This window comes from Leuresthes tenuis, unplaced genomic scaffold (genome assembly GCF_036924035.1).
Source record: "Leuresthes tenuis unplaced genomic scaffold, fLeuTen1.0.hap1 SCAF_1, whole genome shotgun sequence".
NCBI lineage: Eukaryota > Metazoa > Chordata > Actinopteri > Atheriniformes > Atherinopsidae > Leuresthes > Leuresthes tenuis.
This window is the reverse complement of record NW_027325355.1, coordinates 21,574,254-21,596,696: the sequence shown is the minus strand read 5'-3', so window position 1 is coordinate 21,596,696 and position 22,443 is coordinate 21,574,254. Positions and strand designations below refer to the sequence as shown.

At 39.6% G+C, this 22,443-nt stretch overlaps 1 protein-coding gene and 1 long non-coding RNA gene across 2 annotated transcripts in view; one reads left to right on the top strand and one right to left on the bottom strand.

The window, feature by feature from the left end:
• The window catches only part of LOC140272883 (uncharacterized), an 858,120-nt gene that overhangs the window by 610,598 nt on the left and 225,079 nt on the right, over window positions 1–22,443 (bottom strand). The gene's annotated exons all lie outside the window — the stretch shown is intronic.
• The window catches only part of LOC140271687 (FERM and PDZ domain-containing protein 4-like), a 45,367-nt gene continuing 30,270 nt past the window's right edge, over window positions 7,347–22,443 (top strand). Inside the window, exon 1 of the mRNA XM_072367008.1 lies at window positions 7,347–7,806. Within this exon, the coding sequence (XP_072223109.1) occupies window positions 7,772–7,806 (35 nt within the window). The 5' untranslated portion in view covers window positions 7,347–7,771. The remainder of the gene's footprint in view (window positions 7,807–22,443) is intronic.

Genomic DNA, 22,443 nt, shown 5'->3' with positions numbered 1-22,443 from the left:
CCTTCTTGTCAATTTTAACGCACAGGGAACTTTGCTCTGCAGCAGCATATTGACAACTTTTTGGCAGTATTCGTAACATTCACAGTAGCTATACCTTTGGGTGTTTTAATGTGTTGTCCAGATGACTGAGGAGACTGACCTGCTCGCACACTCCTCCCTGCAGTTTCTCGCCCAGCGTGCCACAGGTTACAGAAATCGGGAGGTGCATGACTGGCCTAAACGACTGTCATTCAAAATACTTAGTTAAGGTTAGAAAACATCCCAGTTGAATACACAATAAGGTACATTTTTATTGTGGAAAGCTTTGGTGACAATTTCCACTTTGCTATGGCAACTGTCCTACCACTGACATGTTGCCAGACTGGATCTTGAGGTAATGTCAAAATCACAAAGCCACACAACTCTAAAATTTTATAAAAACTGTCACTTAATTAGCTAGTTGCTTTGTAGAATGATGGATATGCTTCAGTACATAACCCTTCAGCTGTGTGGTTTTATTGTTGACGTCATGTCGGGAAAGTCTCATTAATGAATGCAATTTTTGATTGTTATTTTGTTTGACATTCGGCGCCCTGCTCTTTTAAAAGGCAGAGAGGAGAGAAGCCAAGGTACGGATTCAGTCACATACACACAGACAGCTAAATGATGAACTCTACACATGTGCCAACCGTCACGGACCAAAGGGGAAGGAGTGCTGAATGCTAATGTAGTGTGTAATAATGCCAGACACGCGCTTAGTGTTTCTCTGTTTTCAATCCCAATCTTATTCACAAGTCATTCACACTCAAATGGTGACCTTGGGTTGTACGGTTTTTCATTAGTGGACAAAGACACGTCTCCTCTTATCTCTACCGGACACAAAACAGCAGTGGGATGCCGGTGGCATTCCTATCTGTCCTCACTGTAATAAGCACTGTTGTTTTAAATCAGGCAGGTGTCGAGATCAGACAGCAGCCTTGAGAGATAAAAGGGAAGGTCCTCCTCTCTTGTCGGTCAGGTGCTAAACGAGTTTATGGACCAAAATGAAATGATTGAATTAATTTTCTCTCTGACAATTGAAAGACTGCCCTTTTGGCTTTTCAAGGTTCATTCTGTATTTCATCACAGCTGTACTTGTCTTTTTTTTTTTTTATCATAGGTTGATCCTAAAGCATCATGATCCTCAGAAACTATGGGAAACATCACATGAAATGTTCAGAAAGATGAACTTTGTATGTTCAATGGTAAATAGATGAGTAAAATTCAAAATGACTATTGAAGCTCAATTTGCTTTGACAAATGCACTTCAGTCTGCTGGAGATGTCCCAGATGGGTCGCATGTGATAACACAAATGACCATAGCATTTGCACTGGACTTCTTGTGGCTCTGTCGTTGGTAAAATGCCTGGAAAATCAGCAGTGGGACAGTGTGTGAGCGTAGCACCAAATCTTCCGGAACATTTCCTGCTGAGTTAGCGAGCGTGCGAGTATGCATGCTGGTAAGAGTTGCTGCCTTGTCTTCTGCTCTGCTGACATGTTTGTATCTTTTCACTTAGTCGTTGATGTCATGGACACATTCAAACACGTTGTATTGGTATGAAGATAAAAACAATTGTCAATGAGTTTTTTGAGAAAACAGCGATTTCAGCTCCGTACTTTTTGCATCACGGCCTCTTCGCCCTCATTTTATACTCTATGAGAGCAGATCTTCAGCATATATGTGAACAGCATCTACAAAAAGAAAGCAGGGACCAAATTGTCTGCTCATTTTCCGGAACATCTCTTGTGTTCATGCCTGAAAACGGATTTAGAGATTATAGTCCACTGCATGAGTGGATGAGATGGGTCAAAGTCAGCAGGCCTCTTGGAAACATTAAATTGTGAGCAAATCTCACCCTTGGTAACATTTAGGTGCAATTTATCATATTCATTGGGAATAGCAATCTCAACGACTCCAAACTGCCATCTGCACAATAATTGTTTATTTTTTTTTTTGGATTTATATATTTTTTTCAAAAAGCAGAGAGAGAGAGAGATTAAGATATGTAAAATATGGAAGCTGAGCGCAGCTGTACTTATTTTTTTGTATCATTACATTACATCATTTCAGTCATCTTGAGACAACAAAGCTTGCTTTTGTGTAAGAACAAGTTGATTTATATTGTTTTCTTTAAAAAAATGTTTTTTTTGTTGAACATATAGAACACATGAGAAAGTGAGCTTTGATCTTCGATATCACAAGGTGATTATAGTGACCTCATAAGTAACCTGTGCTGCACTGAGTTTGATAAATGTTTGCTCTTTAGCACAGACAGCAGAACATCTGTGTGCATAGAGAAGAGTTTTACACCAACTTCACTTCGGCCAGTAGCTCCTCTTCAGGCTGTCCTGAGTTGTCTTGAAAAAATGAGGCTTGCTATCTCAAATTAATGACACAATTAACCTGTTATCGCTACTACAGAAGCGTTGTTATCTTGAAATAATTACCTGATGACTTTGAGATAATGTTATTAAAAGTTTTTCAAGCATTTTTTTTTGCCAAGCACAGTATTCCAGAACACAAAAGACCCACCAATGTTCCTGTACAAAAGCTGGTTTAACCCGTAGAGTTAAGAAACCTGAATGTTGCCTGAGCAGTGTTGCATATGCAGTGCAGTGCAGTGCAGCCAGCAGTGCGCATACTATTTTTTTTGCGGAGACTAAACAACCTTTCTGCTAGGGCTTGGCAAAACAGAGGAGAGCCAGCTCCTTTGCTCAAGACTCAGCAGAATATCTCCATCCACTCAGATAGAAAAGACAGATGGTTTGACATTCGGCAAGGGAAGAAATCTACTCTTAGGCTCATACAGCAAACTAATGTTAAAAAGTAGCAACAATGATATCCCCCCTGCCATTTCTCCACATGCCCGCAGCATCTGGGAAAACAAATGGCAAATACCACCTGCAACTCGAAGCGAGGACATGCAATGACACCATGAAGGTCACATTAATGTATATGTTCACTATGCTGAACATGCTATGCTGAAACTTTGAGTGGCTCCAACAGTGTGCATTACAAAGTGCAAAGACGAGGGCAACAGACCTGATACTTCTGCTGCCTAAGAGCCCGAACACTGTAATGACCACCAACCATGAGTTACATAGAATGCCATACAATGTCCAATCATCCTTCCTCATCCTGTTTCACCACCATTAGTGCAGTGATTCATCTGACCTGACTGACTCCAGTCATGGCTGAACAGTTTTCAGGGTGGTATTAACCCATAAGAGTGGTCACACTCACACTACCTGTCTCTGAGTCCAACCAGCTTAGTGAGTCTAAACTGAGACAGCTTCTTGCACTGATAATCGGAGATATATTGACTTTAAGCCAAGAGGACCTCAGTCTGATCTCAAGACAAGTTTTGAATGATGTTTTCCCTCAAGTGGATAAACTTTATGACCCTCCACTGAATGAATCCAGCCACAGCTCCCCCCCCAGTTGTTACAGTATGAGAACTTCAATGTTTTCAACATTAACACTCAGTCCTTCTGAGATGGAAAAGCTTTGAAAATTGGATGATTGGACAAGTGACTGAAGGGGTCAGTAGAGTCCAGAAGGGAATGAAAAGCTTAGAAGTTGAAGGTCTGACGCGTCCTTCTAACTGCACTCATAACGTTAATGGTGCAGACGTGTTCATTAAACCATAGTTTTCGCTCCCTTGCATATGTATTTTGCATTTCTGTTTCAGCGTGGGACTTTTGATGAACTGAATTGCTCTTTTTCCTATGTTTTTTTTAAAAAAAGGATTATGTTATGTATTCTTGCAATATCACAATTTTGTACAATATTTAGTACAATATAATATTAGTTACAATATTTGAATCCGTTTTACAGACTTTCAAAGATCAGACTTACAAAATTAATTGGAATTTTCCTGCATTAAATCTTCACGTACGTTATTGGATATGGTACGAAGGCACCTAAGAAGTGAATGGAAAACAATCAACACTGGGTGCTCCGCTTAACACAAGTTATGATGACAAAATTGAAATCCATGAACCGTGTTATTATTATCCTTTGCAATTCCAGTCAGCTCCCCACTTAGCTTTGGGTTCCAGGCTTGAGAAGTCACTCAAACACTCAGCTACCACCTTACATCAAGACTGTTCCTTATATCAGCAATGTCTTTTCTTGTTGTAAAGCCTTAGTGTGTTAGACAGAAGCAAGTACCACAGCAGCTGTCAGACTGCCTTATCGTCATATTGTAGAACACAGGATAACAACTAGATGCCGGTCTCTGCCATGCTCCTGAGCACCAGTTTGTCTTTTTATTCAGCCAGCTGACATCCATGTTGTTCGTCACTGTGTCATGTCAAATGTATTATTGAGAGAGAAACACGTGAGCTGTGGCTGGGGGAGATGATATATTAAGTCAAACCTGTTTGGTGTCTTGCTCTGACCAGACAGATGTCCACGAATGACACAATATCTGATAGTCTTTGAAGACATATACCTCATATATTCATCACGAATTTCGCATTATTTCAAAACTAGCATTATGATGAATTCCTGAAAATGGTCTTTAAGAAGCTGCCAGTGATGCACAACAGTAGATGTACTACAATAACATCTATCTGGAATACAGGAAATTGAATTTACTAACTGATAAGAGGGCTTACATTAATTTCTAAACTGCCATGCTTTTGTGTTTAAACCAGTTTGAAATCATGAGAGGCAAAAGGGGCTTTAGTGTCATGCCACCCACACAGGTATGTTTGATGTGGTTCCATGCATGTGCTTTAGGGACAAGCATGGTCATCAAAGAATCTTTGCACCACAGCTGCCTGATGAAGCTGCTTTGCTCAAATGGCTGCTTTGCCCTCAGATCAAGAGAAGGATAAATATGTGCTTTTTATTCACTGCTGTCCACTGAACAAACAAAGCATTTCCACATGATAAAGCGCCTAAAACGTGTGATATTTTTGCCCTGTGAATTATATGCCTCCCCTTTTATAAGATCTGCCCACATATTATGTGACTGGATTTATTTGTCACATTAAGCTCAACTTGCAGTGGCTTAACAATTGCCTAAGTCAGGCAGTCAGTTAATTTTGTTGGGCCCCTGACTTTGGTTATGTCTTCACTCTAAAATTTGACAGTCTAATACTTTGTGTTATGACCAGAAAACTTCAGAACTATCTTATGATCCTTTACTTAACTTTTGTGTTAAATCAATTCTGATTTTTGTTCGCTTTATTTATGTCTCGCCAGTTCACAACATATCATCTCAAGGGACTTTAAACAGAGAATAAACTAGTTAAGTCCAGTTAAATTCAAGCACAGTCGAATTCATTGTAATCCAGATAGAACCTGATTCAGTTTAGTATAATCAAATTCATTCCAAATCATCCGACTCATATATTGTATTCTTATAATAACTCAAGGGGGCCGGCCACTTATACCGTGCAAGTTGCTGAAGTAATATGATGAAGCCAAAATACCTGCTAAACATAATGTTTTAAGCATCAGTGGACTCTATCTCATGCACTTTGAATGGGGCGGTGTGTTGAGTTGCAGAATTGGCATTCTGGGTCTGTGGCTTTCCTTTGCTAGCATAGCTTGTTGTGGAAACGTAAAATTAGTTATGCTTTTCAAGAAACAGCCGATCAGTCACCTGATAGACTGTGTGTCTGAAGTCGTGACTGACTGTCGCTCCAATTCCAAACGTCTGACTGCACACCGCAGCCATATGAATCCTACTTCACTGGGAATATGTTAGCATGTTGATGTTAGCCCTTACCTCATGGTACAACTGTGCTTTAGAGGCTTGAGCTGCCTAGAAAGTCAGAGTCATGTCTAGATAAAATTTTTAGATAAACTGAGATTTGTGGGTAACGAACTGGAGCTTGCTAGAAAACAGTCAAAGGTGAAAATGAATTATTTGATGTCACACTGGCTATTTGGGGTGAAACATAATCCGTTTGAGCTGAATCCTCAAAAACTCTCAATTTAAAGTAAAGTCAGAACTAAGCCTCAAACTTCTCATAATCTAATGTGCAGTCTTATATTGCTCCATCGAGACTTGTTCATGCTCAGAAAGAGTGATTAGTCCCTTCTAAGCCATCAGAATCACTAAGGAATTTGTAAATCCTTGTAAGGATAACGGCTTTTGTTACTCCAAGCTCAGTAAACAGATATTTAATGAGAAGAATTTGTGGGCAAGGAATAAGATTTTGTTCTGAGTATTAATAGTGTTGACCTATCACATATAAGTGTTTAGCTGCATAATGGTAACTTTATGATGAAAGCAGAGGCGGCTGAACCGATTGGACAAAGCGCACTCAAACTATCAGTTATTGTCTGGCTATGTTTGAGCTTTTTTAAAGTATGTCTGCATTTAATGGCTGCACACAGGTCAGTAAATCGTGACATCCCAGACCGCCTTCTCTAATTTCATCTGCCAACCGATATTGAGTCTACTGTAGGATATCCTTTTAATTAACCTCATCCAACACTTTTCCTGGACTGTGTGATCATTTTGATATGTGAATACAATAACTGTTGACAGGGATTCTCATTAGTTTGTATATCACAGGAAAATGAAAGCACGAATAAAATGAGTAAAAGCAATGTCCTCCCCACTCATTTGCATTCATAAGAAGTTCATCATCACCACTGAGGTTCATTTGTGTTTGGTATTTGGCCACTTGTGGCATGAGGCCAACAGGAGCAGCATCTTGCTAAAGCTGAACCATCTGTGCTCGTGTAAACACACGCACACGCACGCACACACACACACACACACACACAGTTTAATGACAGGCAGTGAGCAGGAAAGAGACAGGAGTCCTTGAATGTTCTTGTCAGAAACGGCAAGCAGACAGAGCAAACACGTCTCGATGTGTATTGTGTTCAAATAAGATTTTTCTTCTCAAATGAAGGGATGCAACCACAGTTTCAGGCTAACGATTGGTGCAAAGCCAAATGTTCATTCTGGATGAGAATGTGGGGTCTATAAGACAAATGCATGTTTTCATTATCGTGATTCTGCTTTGTACAAGCTTAGTTAGAAAAAGAGAAAAAACAGAACACTCCGGGTCTTGCTCCCATCAGCGTCTCATTCTGCAGAGTCAGCTTTTCTGTACCCATCTCCATTCTATCCTGCTCCGTCTGTTTTTCTTAGTAGCTTCGTCTTGACAATCAATGTACTTTTACTCTCCTTTTTGTCACCTCCTCCATCTTTCTGTACCCCTTCCTCTCTCTGCATCCTCCCCTCTGTCCTGCAAAGAGACTTGCAGCCCACATGAACGGAGAACAGAGCTGGAGCCAGAGAGCATCCGTCATCCATCCGCTCTGTCCCTTCCTCCCTCTCACCTCCCTCGCTCTTCCATTCTCCCTCCCTCACTCCTTGCCGCGGCTACAATCACTGCACTTCCTCATGCTCTGAGATGTGGAGCACATACAGAGGGCTCATTGCAGCCCAACTGATCCAGGTGGAGTGCAGGGGAACGGGCTGACTTGTCTGAGTGAGAGCAGAGTGGTGGAGGGTGACCCTCACTGTGTCATCACTTAAAAAGGCTTTTAGAGACCTGAAATGGGACTGCCTGCACACTGGATGGGGCTTTCAACAGGGGTGGTACTTGCTGCTGTTTGAGTTTTTTTTCATAATCTGTAACAAACCTGAATTCTGTGGTTGGCACTGGATTGACACTGGATCGTCTCCGTTTTAACTGTGAAAGGATTCGGATGTGGAATAGAATACTGATGAGGAGCACCTGAGCTTTGGGACATAGAGCTCTGTAGCTGGACATGTTTGGTTTCTCTAAGATGGCAAAGCTGTCTGGGTGAGTGTGTGCATTGGTTTTAGGTTTTATGGGAGGTTTTAAGTCTTCACGAGTAAGCAAACACACTGATGTGTATACAGCTGTCGGTTATTGTATGTGACTGAATACGATAATGTGAATCTAATTTTCTGGATTTTCATAGCTATCTTGACAAAACCTTTTGTGATCAAGTTATATTAATCTACACAAGGTAATTTGGAGGGAAATAGTCGTACATAGTTTCCATCGAGACAATTGGATTCTATAACCGAAAAAGTTTTATAACAACAGCAATAACTAAGTTAACTTTTGGAAAAAGAGTAGCAAAAGTTGCATGCACTCTCATATCAAAGGCCGTAATCGCTGCGTTAAGGGTTGTTACTAGTCAACGCTGTTGCTTCATGGGTCTGAGGTTTAACTCTTATTAATGAAGGTGGGACGCAGAAGGGATCCAGTTAAGAGCAAAGAGGAAAAGAAAGTGTTGAAAGTTCAACAAAGTAAGATGACAGCTGGAAGATTCATATGACAAGCCTAACTATAAAAACTTTCCATGTAGCCTCTTCATTAGCTAAGAACAGCATAAACCCCATTTCATGGTCAGTTAGAATTATATCGACTCTGTCCAGTCCATCAAAATCTCGTATTTAAAATCAAGGAGTCTTCAGACAGAAGTGACCGAGACAGTTAACCATCACAATCTCTGCCCATTCCATGACCCTTGAGTCATGCCTGGTCACATCATGAAACTCACTAAACATGGCTCATGGCAAATCTTTTAAACCTGTGTGCTAAGATAGAGGTTAAGTCAGAGGTTGGCATCTGGAGTGTATGAAAGATGAAAAAGTCACAATTTGAAGTATAAATTTCAGGAGACGATTTGTTTCCTTTATTTGCTGCTCAATCTTTAAAGTCTTCACTGAACTGATTTTGTGTCTCACACAATTAAGGTGGTTGTTCGTACACTATAAAGGTATTAGTGGGTTAAATCTTGTAAAATATTAAAGATTTCTTCAGGAGCTTATCATTTCTGGGGCTTCAACGTTTCAGTATAAATTATCTGTACATTTTTGAAGCCTCAACCACGAGGAGGGGGTACAATTCATCTCTGTCGGTTAATGTTGAGCTCTAAGTTAATGATGCACTTGGTTGCACTTGGTGAAGGATTTACCAGCTTTGATAAGGGTTTGTCGTACAGGGCATTTTACTTTCTGATAGCCATTTTAGTACTTTTTTTCTTTTTTTGAATGCCTTGTCTGCACAGTAGTTCATAGATTACTAGTTATGTTTCAATATTTGTTTTTATAATGGAAAACTTCAATATTCTGCACAATTGTCGGACATGGATGTAAATGAATGCATCACGCAGTGGGAGAAGCAATTGTCTCAACTTTGCTTTTGTAGAATCACATTCTATCCAAGCCAGCAAAGGCAAAAGGTTGCCAAAGCCATGTTTACACATTTAGCTCTGTCTGCTGTTGACAGACATTAAAATGATAAAAGTTATTCATGGTCTAGCACCAACAGGCTCCAAAGGACTGCATGGCAAGTTAGCTGCACTTTGAAAATTCCCAGATGACATGTGTGTGCATTCATGTGCTGTCATGATAGGATCTTCTGTGTATAAACCAAATTTGCTCCATTAACTTCAGTGAGGAGTTCTGGATCATTCATCATCTTTAAATACTTGTAATAAATCATTTACTGTAGGATGGGAAATATAAAGACAGCTCCAGCAGGTGATATTTGTTCTGCTTTTCCTAATTGTAGACAAATTACATATACGTCACTTCACATCTGGCTTAATTTCAAGAGAATTGAGCCAATCTGTCTGATCCATTTCAGCCCATGAATCCTGAAAGACAAAGACAGGAACTGTATCAGTGTTTGTCATATGGGGAATATCTTGGCTTTAGTGTGTCATTATTTGGCAGTGAAACTAGCCAGCATGGCTTGTTTGTGTTCTGTATATCAGATTACAGTAATGTGTGCCAAATTGCCTTCTGCTTTATGCCAGTACATGTTGCAGCTTCAGAGGCTAGAGATCTCCATTGTAAATGAGAGCAGTACCACAATTCATGCTTTCCTAATGGTTTATTCAGTGATTTTACAATTGGAATTCAATCAAAACAAATTACGTTTAATCAGATATCTCATCACCTGCAACTGTCAGCATAATGCCCTATGAAAGCACAACTAAAACACTAATATTTCTTATTTGGAAATGATTAAGTCAAAATTTTATATTTTATATTATTTTTTTCTTTAAAGGTTATCCCTTGATTCCTTATTCTGGATGAGATCAAACTCCCTTGGCTATTTTAACATGCATGCCTTCCATTAGTTACTCTACTCCAACCCTCGACTCTTCTATTTGACGATGTCAATGAAGAGCTTATAATGTGCTACAAATGTAAGATACACTTTATTTCTGATAATAACAGTTATCACCCAGTTGATAGCTGAGACTGGTGTTCCTGTGAGTATTTTACAAATAAAACCCTGACTCTGTGAATCTGTGTTTTAGAGACACTGGAACACTAATGTTCAAAGGGAGAAGAGTTGTCAAATTATCTATGCTGCTTTTAGCATGTTAACTACACCATGTGTGCAAAAACTGACTGGGACATGAAGGTGGGGTATGTTCGGCTCCGTGGGCCCCACCCTAAAGGTTTGTGGTAGTTTGAAAATACTGGCTCCATATGAGGGATGAAATGTTTCTCCCTTAGCCCTGGTTCCTGCAGTTTAAAAGGAGATGACACAGGAATGAACCCCCAAAAAGATCCTGTAGCCAGGTCAACGAGTCTCATTCCTGGTTAAAAAAGGGTGATTTAAAATAACAATAAGGAAGAAATTAATTAGCGCTACTGTCAATACTTGTGTTACTCAATACAGTAGAATTAATAAGTGCTGTATTATTTCTAAGCAGCTTGTATCATACCATTTCATGTCACTGTTATACAGAAAGATATCAACTACAGCATGTTTTACATTATAATCAGCACTTTTCTGCAGTCAATATGTATACTTCTGGCATTTGTTTTTTCAATTCAACAGTGACTATTTGGTGAAAGTTTAAGTTGTGACCGACATGCACTGGCCTTATTTAGTCCTTCCCACTATTGAGTCAGAAATATAGTGAAAGCATAAAATGACTGATTGACTGAAGAATTATTTAATCGAACGTGAGAAACTCGAACATGACGTCATTCGAACGTCTGAATCCGACTGCCGAGGCCAACGGAACGCAGCCTTTTTTTTTGGTTGCCCTTTATTTAACATAAATATGCAAATAAACCTTACATATAGAGTATATTTGATAAATCAATCAATGTCAAATAAATCAAGTACCATGTGGATGCAGGATGAACGAGCAAATAAGATGGAACGCAGCTGAAACCTCGGCCAACGCTAACCTGTTACGTAACAGGCGAATGCGGCCGCAAGGACTCGTGCGAAGTGATTGAACCCACAGCAAAATATCTTAAATAATATGTGTATAATATGCGTAATAAGCTTAATTTACCTCCCCTTTCTGTTTTATTCATGTTTGAGTTGTGTAGCGTGCGTATTCACCATTTTCATATTTCTGTCGAAGGTGTCACCGTCAGTGTGATGGGTATAGCGGCAACGGTACTCCCTCTAGTTTCTATAATTATATTTCAGAGTGCCTGGCAAGCACTCTGCCACGCTTCTTCGAGGAGCGAGGGTCTCCACGTGATTTAGGCTCCTCAGACAGCTTGAGTTAGTAGCCTGGGTGGTGAGGACCGACCCACCTTACGTCACCATTGGAGAAACCCCTCCTCGAAGTAGCGGGGTGACTGTTGACCACCGAGTCTGCCACGGTTCATCGAGGAGCGAGGGTCTCCACGTGACTAAGGCTCCTCAGACAGCTTGAGTTAGTAGCCTGGGTGGTGAGGACCGATCCACCTTACGTCACCATTGGAGAAACCCCTCCTCGATGGACCGTGGTATTTGGTGACAACCTCCTCATCCGATGAGGTAGGCGGAGGTCATCAGCAGCTGCAATCAATATTTACAAACACAAAATGGCGCTTTAGCTCGCGATGCGATGCTATGTGCTCAGCCATCTTCTCTGTTGCTTGTCGGGTGACGAGCAATAATCACCTATTACACTACTTCTGTCCAATCTTATTCTCATTTGGAGACACTTATCCTGTCATTTCAGGCATTTAAATGACTTATTCATCGTCAAAGGCCCCTCCGCGTTAACGATGAACAACGACCCTAGCTTCACGAACATCACCCCAATGGAGCTAAGCAGCAGCCATCATTACACTTGTTTGAAAAATGCTAGTCTTTCGGTTACTAAGTCACAGAGTCCTCATATATGAAGGAGGTGGGTGGATGCGGAACTCATCTGTCAACTTACTGCCTTTGCGTCAAGTCAGACCGACACTTGTCACAAAATTCGTAAAGAACATATCAACACTTTCCTTTTTTCACTTCATAATTGGATTTAGGCAGTAACATCAGCTAGTTAGAGTCACAAAACAATCATGATAGTAAGGTCTAAAACGCATGTTTAAATCATGCGATGCCTCCCCCGCGTTGAGGCCATGTTGTCGGTTGCCATGGTTACGCGTAAACAAACACGTTCCGTCGAAATATCGCCACTTTCCGGTTGGCTTTAGAAAATGACTCCACTTGGTCAGGATAAGTAATAAAATAACCTTTAGTGTTAGAAAACAAGCGCAGATAAGGCTACATGAAAATAAAGTAGAATAAATCGTAACGTAAAGGACGCCATTTTTCCCTTCACATGCAGTTACTCTAACAACCAGGAGAGGCCCATTTACATTTTTTCTAACCAAAGTATGACCGTTTCTGCGTCTATGCCTATCACAAACACCTCAAAGACACATTATGTAGAGAAGCAAAGTATCTTCAAAGCTATGCTTGTTTGTATTGATCCAATCCTAATAACTATGAATTGCATGGATAAATACAAAGACAGAATGGTAAGCATGAGCAGGCTGCAACAGCAATATCTTTCACTTTTGTTCCCTTTTCTTTAATTTCAAATTACTAACCTTGATAATAAAGCAATATTTTATGTCTTATTATACTTATATGCTATATGGGGATGATATATTGATATTTATTGACCTGTTTTCATGTAATTTCATCCATCCCAAATCACAGCTTAGTGTTTGGTCGGATCCTCACTGCACCACGTTGCCTTTTCCTAAGTCCTTTCAAATTTAAAACACCTTTCCTTAACTTCATGATGTTTTTCTGGACAAGAGCTAGTCTGCCATCTCCTATCTTGCTCATCCACTGCTCGTGTCTAAACTCAGCAGGCTCCTGTCCTTTCCTTTTCTTCTGTCGTGTCACAGTCTGCCATAATACTCTGTCGAAGTCTACTTGCCAAACCTTTGACTTAATTTGTCCATTTTTGTTAAGTTGATCTCTTTTTTACCCAAACCAGCTTCAGCCAAGCTTTCGCTGTCAGACAGATGGCCTCCCATTTGAGTCTTTGACTCCTTTGGTATACAGAGGAGTTCATGGTCCCATCACCTAGGTGCTTCAGTACGACCGCTATGGGAGTCAAACAAGTGCCCGAGGTATTGCAGATCTCAGAAATAAACAGCCGTATAAGATGTTTGTTCCTCACTTTAATATCTCATGTGTGTGGAGCAACCATCATTCTCCAGTGTTTTCTCCAAAAACTAGAGTCAAACTGTCGGCAGTCGAACCAGTAAGTTGCCCTTTGACCATAAACGTCCAATGTGCAGTTCATACTGACTAATGAGATTTATGTTAAGATCATACACTATTTGAAAAAGTGAAAAATGGCCGTCATTCCACAGCGCCCACATCATTTCTCCCTGTCTCACCGTCTGCATTTGGCCCTTAAAGTTGTGCGATTTTCTTGATTTGACTCTAGATAATCCTCCTAAGGGATTTGGTAGGTGATCATTGCAGGAGCAGTTGGCAGAGTGAACACTGCTGGCTGTTTCATTCAGTACATAAAATCGCTTCCCATATCTGTCTAGCTCTCTCCATCCCTTACCTATCTGTCTACTTTATATGGCAGCACATCCATCCACTTATCTGCGTACTATCCCAGCTCATAATTTAAACCGGGCTCGGCCTGCTTCACAGGTGTGAGTCATATTCAACATTAAGTCTGATGTGTCCGCATGTTGAAATAGATTTTGACATGTTTTGTTTGGGTAAAAGCTTAAAAATGATGGTATATTTTCCTTTTTGGAGGTGTAGAGACACAGTAGCAAGTTTAATTCATCCTGGACTAACGCACATTTGTCATCCCTCTGAGCTTATTTGATATCCGATAGCAGCCCTGAAATGAAATGCTTTAATCAGTCCTGCATTTTTCGCAGTTTCTTCTCTAGGGATTCATTTCCTGCTGAAAACTGATACTCTGTTATGATTACAGCATTTTACTTCCCAGAATTCCAGTCATCTCTCGGCTGTGAGTGACTGTAGTGAACTGCTTTAGCTTCCTCTCCCCCTTAAACGTGTGTCTAAATTTAATCACTTATGCAAATTATGCAAAACCCATTTTGTTTGTTGCACCGTTTAGATTTGAACTTCCTTCGCTTCTGCTTTGTGAAAACAAATAGCTTTCACAGCAGACATCATCTCCCAATTACACTTCATTCTCAAACTGAAAGCAGACTGAAACTGGGGGAGCGTGTGCGTGCGAATTAGTGATGCATAAAGGAACATTGGCTTTGAATTCTCACCCACGGGTGAGTGTCATGTGTCCTGTAGACGTAACAAGAATGTGACGCACAGCATGTGTTTTTACTGCGACTACAGAGTTTCATTTTGAGTAGTTGTGTTTTCTGAGATGATCTTTTCTTCATCTTGATGGATGTTATAACGGATATGCAACAGAGTTTGGCCTCAGGTTGAACCCATAACAATCCCTGAAAGCCAAGGCAACAAAACCACTTAAGCACTCAAAAGTGATATATGACCTGTGTTTAATTATAAGATAAAGTATAATCCAGTGCTTTGCAATGCGATACAATATGTTATGATGGAATACAAAACAGTGGGACAGACGAGTGACATCTATACATTATATTCTGCAGGAAGGTGCCCCTCCTTCCAGTTAAGGAAAGTCACACTGGCAGCATCTAATAAAGACATTCACTGATTTTACGATATTCTGGTACAGGGTCAATTTACAGTTCTTTTTTCATCTTATTTTAATTTTCTCTGCACAGTTTGAGCACTTTGTTTGAAAAATAATCTGTAAAACATCACCTACAAGCATTGATATTCACATAGGGTTGATGTGTTTTGAATGTTTTTCAAATGCAAAGTGTTTTCGTAAAGTCTTCCTGTGTTACGGACTGAACGTAACCGAGAAATGAAAAATCACTTGTTGTACCTGAGGGTGCTAAGCTAACTGCATCACTGCTTTGGCTTCACACCAACTGACCTTTCCCTTCATAAAATGCTGTGTACACATCAGTATACTTCCTCTGCCTTCCTCTTTCCATACCACCTACAACCTTTACAGCTGCAGGACACCTTTTAGGGTAAATATTCATAAAAGCACTTCATAAAACACAGAGAACACGAGTGATCTCTTATAAAATAGTAAAATGATGTTACAATTGTGTATGTCTCCAGAAGTAAGTTGACTAACCTTAATGTTGTGTGAATGTTTGACAAACCAAGACATACGACATGTCTTTCAGCAAGTACAGTCACATAATAATGAATCACTTTGGCTTGACTTACGACATACAGAGAGCAATTCAGTGGTTGTACGGTGGAATGAAAGTTATAAATATCTTCGTCATCCTGCATTTTAAATGTTCAGTGTCGTTGTTACACACACACACACACATACACACACACACACACACACACACACTCACTGGTAGAGGGCTGCAACACAGAAAGAGCATTACCGTGAAATGAATCAAACATGGCAGAAAGAATGTGGAATTAATGAATCCTTGTCATGAATCGTAGATGTCATTTGTTCAAGCAGAGGGAATTTTATTTGGCCGCATGGAATTTGTTTTAGCATTCGTATTGTAGACGTATTTCACATCAGATATTACTTTTTCCATTCGAGTGTCACATCAAGGTGAAGGACTCTTGTTTATTCCTCTTTTAAGTCATTTGGTCCAGAAGCCAGATGGAAAGAAGGTTAATTGAGAAAAAAAAAGGCAAAGAAAATCCATTGGAGATAACCAAGTGAGGTGATAGAGGTGGTGGATGAGCTCCTCATCCAGTTCAGCTGGTTGTTTGTTTGCTTGCTGAAGATGCTAGTAGAGCGATTAGTTCTGCTCCAGATACTATCACATAATACTTAAAGGCCAACTTGTATTCTTACAGAAAACCTTTGGTACAGTAGTCACATGTACACACAGGAACCCTTGCAGTGCCTCATGTCCTCGCGCCTCCTGAGGATGTACTAACGTGGCTAGTACTCCCCCTAAATGGACTGAAATGGAATGAATAATTCAATTTGAACTGAACTGAACTGTAGCCAAACATCAGTTCAGCCCCCATGCTTGTCCAGTTGAAGCACTGTAAAGCAGATGATTGTGGCAAGATAAAAAGACAATCTATCACTGGTTTAAAAAAAAAATGACAACTTAAACCTCAAACTCTCTGAAAGAACTAAACTCTAAAAGGGCACTGAGATCATAGCCATATTTACCCTATTTGGAGTGTGTTGAATCTCCACTGAGATTCACGAAATACAAAACATTTACATTTCATACAATACAATGCATTTCTTTAAAAGTAATTTGTGTTTATCTAACAAAGTCTCACTGCAAAACCTGAAATAGTCACGGCATGGCTGTTGCATCACATTAAACAAATAATAGTCCACATTTGGGCCTCGACCAAGTTGGACTCCCATCTTTTCTTTTTCTTTTTTGTCACCGTTTCACATTTTACCAGGTTATCTTCCAACCATCTTCCTAAGAAGCAGAAGTAATGCTTGAGGGACGGAATGGGCTGAGAACTGTGGAAATTGTGCATGCAATTATCACAACTTTACTGGAGTATCCCTGATTTGATCAAGCATGAAAATACCAAATCTGGCAACTTAAGGCTTTGAGAAGCTTTTGACAGTTGCTGCATCCAGATGTTGTTTGTCAGGCTGTAGTAAAAAAAAAAAACAACAACATAGTAAGTCCCCTTAGACTGAAGTTTTTAAATTTCCGTTTATGTCATAGTATACAATCTGTTAAGTTTTCCGCTCTGAACACTTCCGCTTGCTGCACTTTTAGGTTTTTTTTTTTTTTATCCCTCTTTTTTAAAAAAAAATTTTTTATCCTAAATGCACTCTGAGCAAAAAGAGATTTTCATTCCAACATTATGATTCAAGAGGCAAGACGTGAGCTTAAGTGTTTCTCATTCATCTTAATGATCATCATTCTCCTGTGTAATCTTATTCAGGGAGCGTTTAGCAGCGTTTGTTCTGCTGAGGTATTTTTAGCCTGCGGAATTACGCTTCAGTGTTGAGTGCAGATGTTCCAGTCGGTTCTAATATTTTCTGCCTGTTTGTGTTCTGACATGGATTGAATGCACCCAGTGACAAATGAATATTCACACATTTTGTACCTCTGAAATCTCTCACAGTGTGCAAGCAGACGTGCATGCGCACACTGTGCTCTTTCTTTAACCTTTCCAATTGACTTGAGCCACATAGACAGAGGTAGTCGGTGCTTCGGTTGTCATTAAATTATGCGTGGACAGTTAACCAACTGAAGTGAAACTCCCCATTGGCATTACAGTCCTAACATGAACAGACATTTGAAGCTCTGACACTGGAAGCAAAATTCATTTGAAGATGATGAAGGAAATTAACTTTACATGTTGACAAATGGAGTTTAAAAAAAAAAGGGTCATTTCTCACAACATAAAAACAGTAAAAGACTGTCCCAAAGTCTAAATCGTGACCTTTTCTGGGACTATGTAATCGGGCAAAAGGGCAGACTGTGAAAGTGAAGTCAGTGGTTAGTAATTGTTGCTTCTCTCTGAGTAGCCATTGATTTGATCTGAGTGTTTAATCTTAATTGTTATTTTTGTTTGTCCCAGCTCTGCTGAAAAGCAAGATCTTATTTGATATGAGCTTTGAAGGTCCAGAAATGAATTTCCTGAATGTATGGCACATGGTGGCATTGACAAATGTTTTGCTGGTGACAGACTTTGGTGCTTTTGATATCGCACAGGAAAGAAGACATTCACAGCAATGTGTGTTCTGCCTTCAGAGAGATTTCGGCCAAACAGAAAAATGATTATTGGCTCAACAGTATACTGTGGATGTAATTTAAAAAGACAATTTCAGACCTTTGGGAACATAAATCATGACTTCCACAGCTGCTCCTTTTTCTGCGGGGCATCGTGTGACATTTTCAAAGATCAATTAGTTTTTGTGTTGAGGACCGAATTGACTCATAGAGAGACACCGCTGTGCCAAAAAGGGTAAAAAGCAATATTGTAAAGGGTTCTAGTTATGTTACTGTTGTAGATGCAGTGGAAACTGTTAGTGACGGGTTGCAGACATAAGTGAACTCCAATCAGCTCCATCTTATCCTGATACAAGTGAAGGCCTTTTTCCTTTCACTTCTTGTGGTTATTTTTGTGTTCTGCTCTGTAACTGGTTCAAATTATCAGAGATGCGTTTTTTCTATTCTTCCAAACCATGTGTTTCAGCTTTCCATGCTCCTTAAACTCTTATAAGACCAAAGGAGTATATATCAGATCAGATAGTTTAGAACAGAGGACGAACAATAGTCTTTAGTCTTTGTGCCTTTTTGTTTTGTATTACTATAAAAGACTTTAAAACCTATATATGATATAAGGAGTCACAGAGTTACAATTAGCAGTTAGCATATGGGTGTGTACTGACGTAAAGCATAAAGGAGGAAAGACATCAGCAATGATCAGACAAGCAATTGTTGCAGCCCATCAGTCTGGGAAGGGTTATAAGGCCAGTTCCAAACTATTTGGAGGTCACCATCCTACAGTTAGAAAAGTACTGCAAATGTATGGCTTGTGTGGAATGGTTGCTGCCAAACAAGCGTTCTCTCTCACAAAAGAACCTGACAGCATGGCTTAGGTTTGCAAAGTTGCATCAGGACAAATCACGAGGAGAGATGTTGCGTCATCATTCACAATGGAACTTTTGATGAAAACCAACTTAGCATTTCAGGCCCCCAAACAAACCGTTGAGCACGGTGGCAGAGGATGATTAGGTCTTGTTTGGGTGTATTTAGTTTTTTGTTCATTTCTTTTTCCCCACACGACTCTATCTGTATATTTGCCCTCTCCTTGTAAATATCCAGTATTGTTTGAGTTTATAAAGTAGACATTCTTTTGGTCCTTTATTCTCTCTCAGCTGCCATCAGTGGGAGGCAGGCTACACCCTGGACCAAAGGAAAATATGTTTATTGATTACTTTTCTTGAGCGAACACGTTTATTTTATGTTGCTCTTTCCTAAAGGCTACTTTATATTTACATTAATTTAAAAGTAAAAATGTTCATTTTCAATAAGGTAAATCCAAAGTACTTAAGATGAGGGATGTGTCTCTGGGGGGAAGTATTCCCAGCAGCCATTTAGTCATGATGTATTATCTAAATACATTTACTAATCATAGAAATTAAGCCTTTGTACCTTTGAGCAGCATTGATGAATTATATTAATCCCAGTATGTTTCTCAGAGCCATTGAACTAATAACCTTTTGAGTAAATCCTTCCATCTGAAAATGACTTTTCACAGGTAGAAAGAGAATGCTACTACAGAAGAGTTTCTCCAATTGGTCCTCCGGGGTTCTTAATTCTATAAAAACTGAGCCACTTATTCATTTCTAATTCAACACACTATGCAATTCAATCAGGGATTTTATCTTAAGTAAGTCCCAAAGGGCAAATATGCTTTTCCAGTCACATGTGAAATGCAATCTGAATACTGGACAGCATGTGTATATATAGTTTACACACACACACATACATATATGTAAATGCTTATCATTAAATCGTGACAAAGCAATAACAACAAGCTGACACAAAAATGACAAATGTTTTATTTCCATTTAATTAAAATGGGAACAACTTCTTTATTTTGACTGAAAGATTTGCGTTCTCTCCTATCTTATAGTATACTGTCGTCCTTTGCTTTAACCTCATTATTCATTACAAATCTATTTCATTGATTTAGTTGCTTTTTATACGTGTGTCTGTCTTCTGTGCCAAGTCTTGTATGTTAACGCCTCCTCTTTGATCTAGATGATGTATCGGCTGGTATCTATTCTTATGAATGAAGTGTAACCTCTAACGCATGTCTCAGGTTGTTGAATGCTGTCTGCATTTAGCTGCAGTTAAGGACAGTCGCTTATCAGAGGCGGATCTGTGTGTGTTGTGAGCGGGCAGGTGACCAAGACTTTGCACTGTAAACGAAGCGGGTGCGCTCAGTTCTTGTCAGTTATACTCATGGCATGAAATTATGGGAAATAAGACAGAGCAGCAAGGAGAGAAAAGTAATGGACGAGATAGATAAGAAATGAGCAAGCAAATTGACTTGAAGTCCTTAAAAGTCATCTCCAGATTGAGTGTTTGGACTGCCGTCCAAAGTGTCTTGTTGTCCAAAGTAAGCTTTTTAGTAAAATGAGGCTGCAGTAGTCAGAGTGTTGTCCAAGTGAAACAGTTGTGATTGATGCAGCTGTCTGTGTGCATACTGACATAACTCTCTGCATACATATTGTGTCTGTGCACTGAATGTAATCCAGAAAGAACTGTATAATCTGTGAGGGGCTGTCCATAGCTCTGAAATCAGATGAGTGACACTAAAGCAGCTCCTTCGCTCACCCACTCGGACGCATTGGTACAGAATAGGTTTTTATGGTGAGCTTTTAATGGATTCTATCATCACACACTGTTGGCATGTTTCCACATCAGAACCAATAAGTCTTTTTAAGGAGCTGAGTTTCATCTCTAGAGGATATAACAATCCTAATCCCACTAATCACCCCAAGTACAGCTCAGCCTTTATTAGGATCTCAGAGAACAGTAAATTTGGAGTGGGAAGACTTTACTGCGCTCAGTGCAGCATAGTGCAGCATGAGAAATGCACCCGCAACCATAAAACAGCATAGTAGTGGCCACGTACTGCCTGCTCTACTATAGATTTAGCAGTTTGGTGGCTGACATTGAAATACAAATGATTAAATCTGCTTTTATGGAGGATGACAGTGTCAAAGGACCAGGTCAAACCTAAATATAAACATGATTTCAGAAGGTACCCTATGAGATGTTCACTTGACATCTGCCTCTTCCAGTTCTCTCATTCGCTAACAGGAGTGGCAGAAAAGCTACAAACATAAACATAGGTCAGATTGATGAAGGTTATAAGTCTGCTATGCTCTAAACAAGGAGTGTACTGCCTCTATTTAATAACTTCCTTCCAACTCAGCTGTTACTGGTTAAATCCCCTAAGATTTATAGTCAGACTAACCCACTTAGTTTAGTGTAACCACCTTGATTTATTTTGTCCATATCATGTTGATATTCCATTCTCACTTTTAGTGCTAGAAGCTTGGTGAAATCTGTACTTAAAAGCTAGCTAGTTAACCAATCTTTTGAAGCTTGTTTTCAGTTTGCTATTCTAGTTCTCCTGGAGTGTTGTTCTCCGTTGATATGTACATCATTTCTTTTAACAATGACTAACTGAATATTTGAGAAAATGCTGTAAGCAAGCTAGCTTACAGTTAGCAAGTTCTTGCTAACCTGCTAATCTACAGTTGGTAATCTAACTGAGCAATGCTAGGATGATAAATATAGAAATAACTGGTTCAGATGAGAGAGAATGCCCTTTCATCGTCATTTGTTCTTGATTAAAAACAGAAGTTACTTTTTTTGTTAGAGAGGCTGCTTTTCCAGACTACTGATCATTATTCCTGATGATGGTTTTGGCTCCATTCATGGTCATTGGGGTGGTACACAAAGGAATGCTGCATTTGGTGCAAAATAACATAAATACATGTGTCTCGTATTTCCAAACAGTAGCACTGTCACAATTTAGGGCAAACAATCAGGATATGACAGCCTATTTGGAGACATTTCTTTTGTGCAGGGGAACATCAATGTGAGGTAGCCACAGTCAAAGAAAGTTAAAAGCATCTAAGTCCTAACCATGCACAGTTTTTTCTCCCATGTCATGTATGTTGTAAAATCTAACCCCTCCAACTATCTGCATAACTGTAAAAGTCACATGGCAGCTGCATTTCCATATTGAAAAAAAGGGGAATGAGAGAGAAACATGTGGTATTTCAGAAGTTTTTAGGCTTTTTTCTATTAAAGGGCAACAGTTTTAGGGATAGACCAACACAACTATCATATGTCCTATCAAGAGATGGGAAGAGATCTCATTAAGAGTCTGAAAAACATTTTTTTTTCTTTCAGGAAATTACAAACTCAGCTGTAAGAGATGTTTAATTGTTGGCTCAGATGTATGACACATGTATCCCTTTTACAGTTATGGACTGACATTTTTGTGAGTGTGTCTCACAAAATATTTAAATGTGTGGGAAATGCACTCAGGGCAAGAGTCCGTTGTCTTCAGATAGTTAAGCTTTATAAAGTGAGAGCACTTCAAGAGCAGAAAATGTGCCCATGTTTCATTTATGAC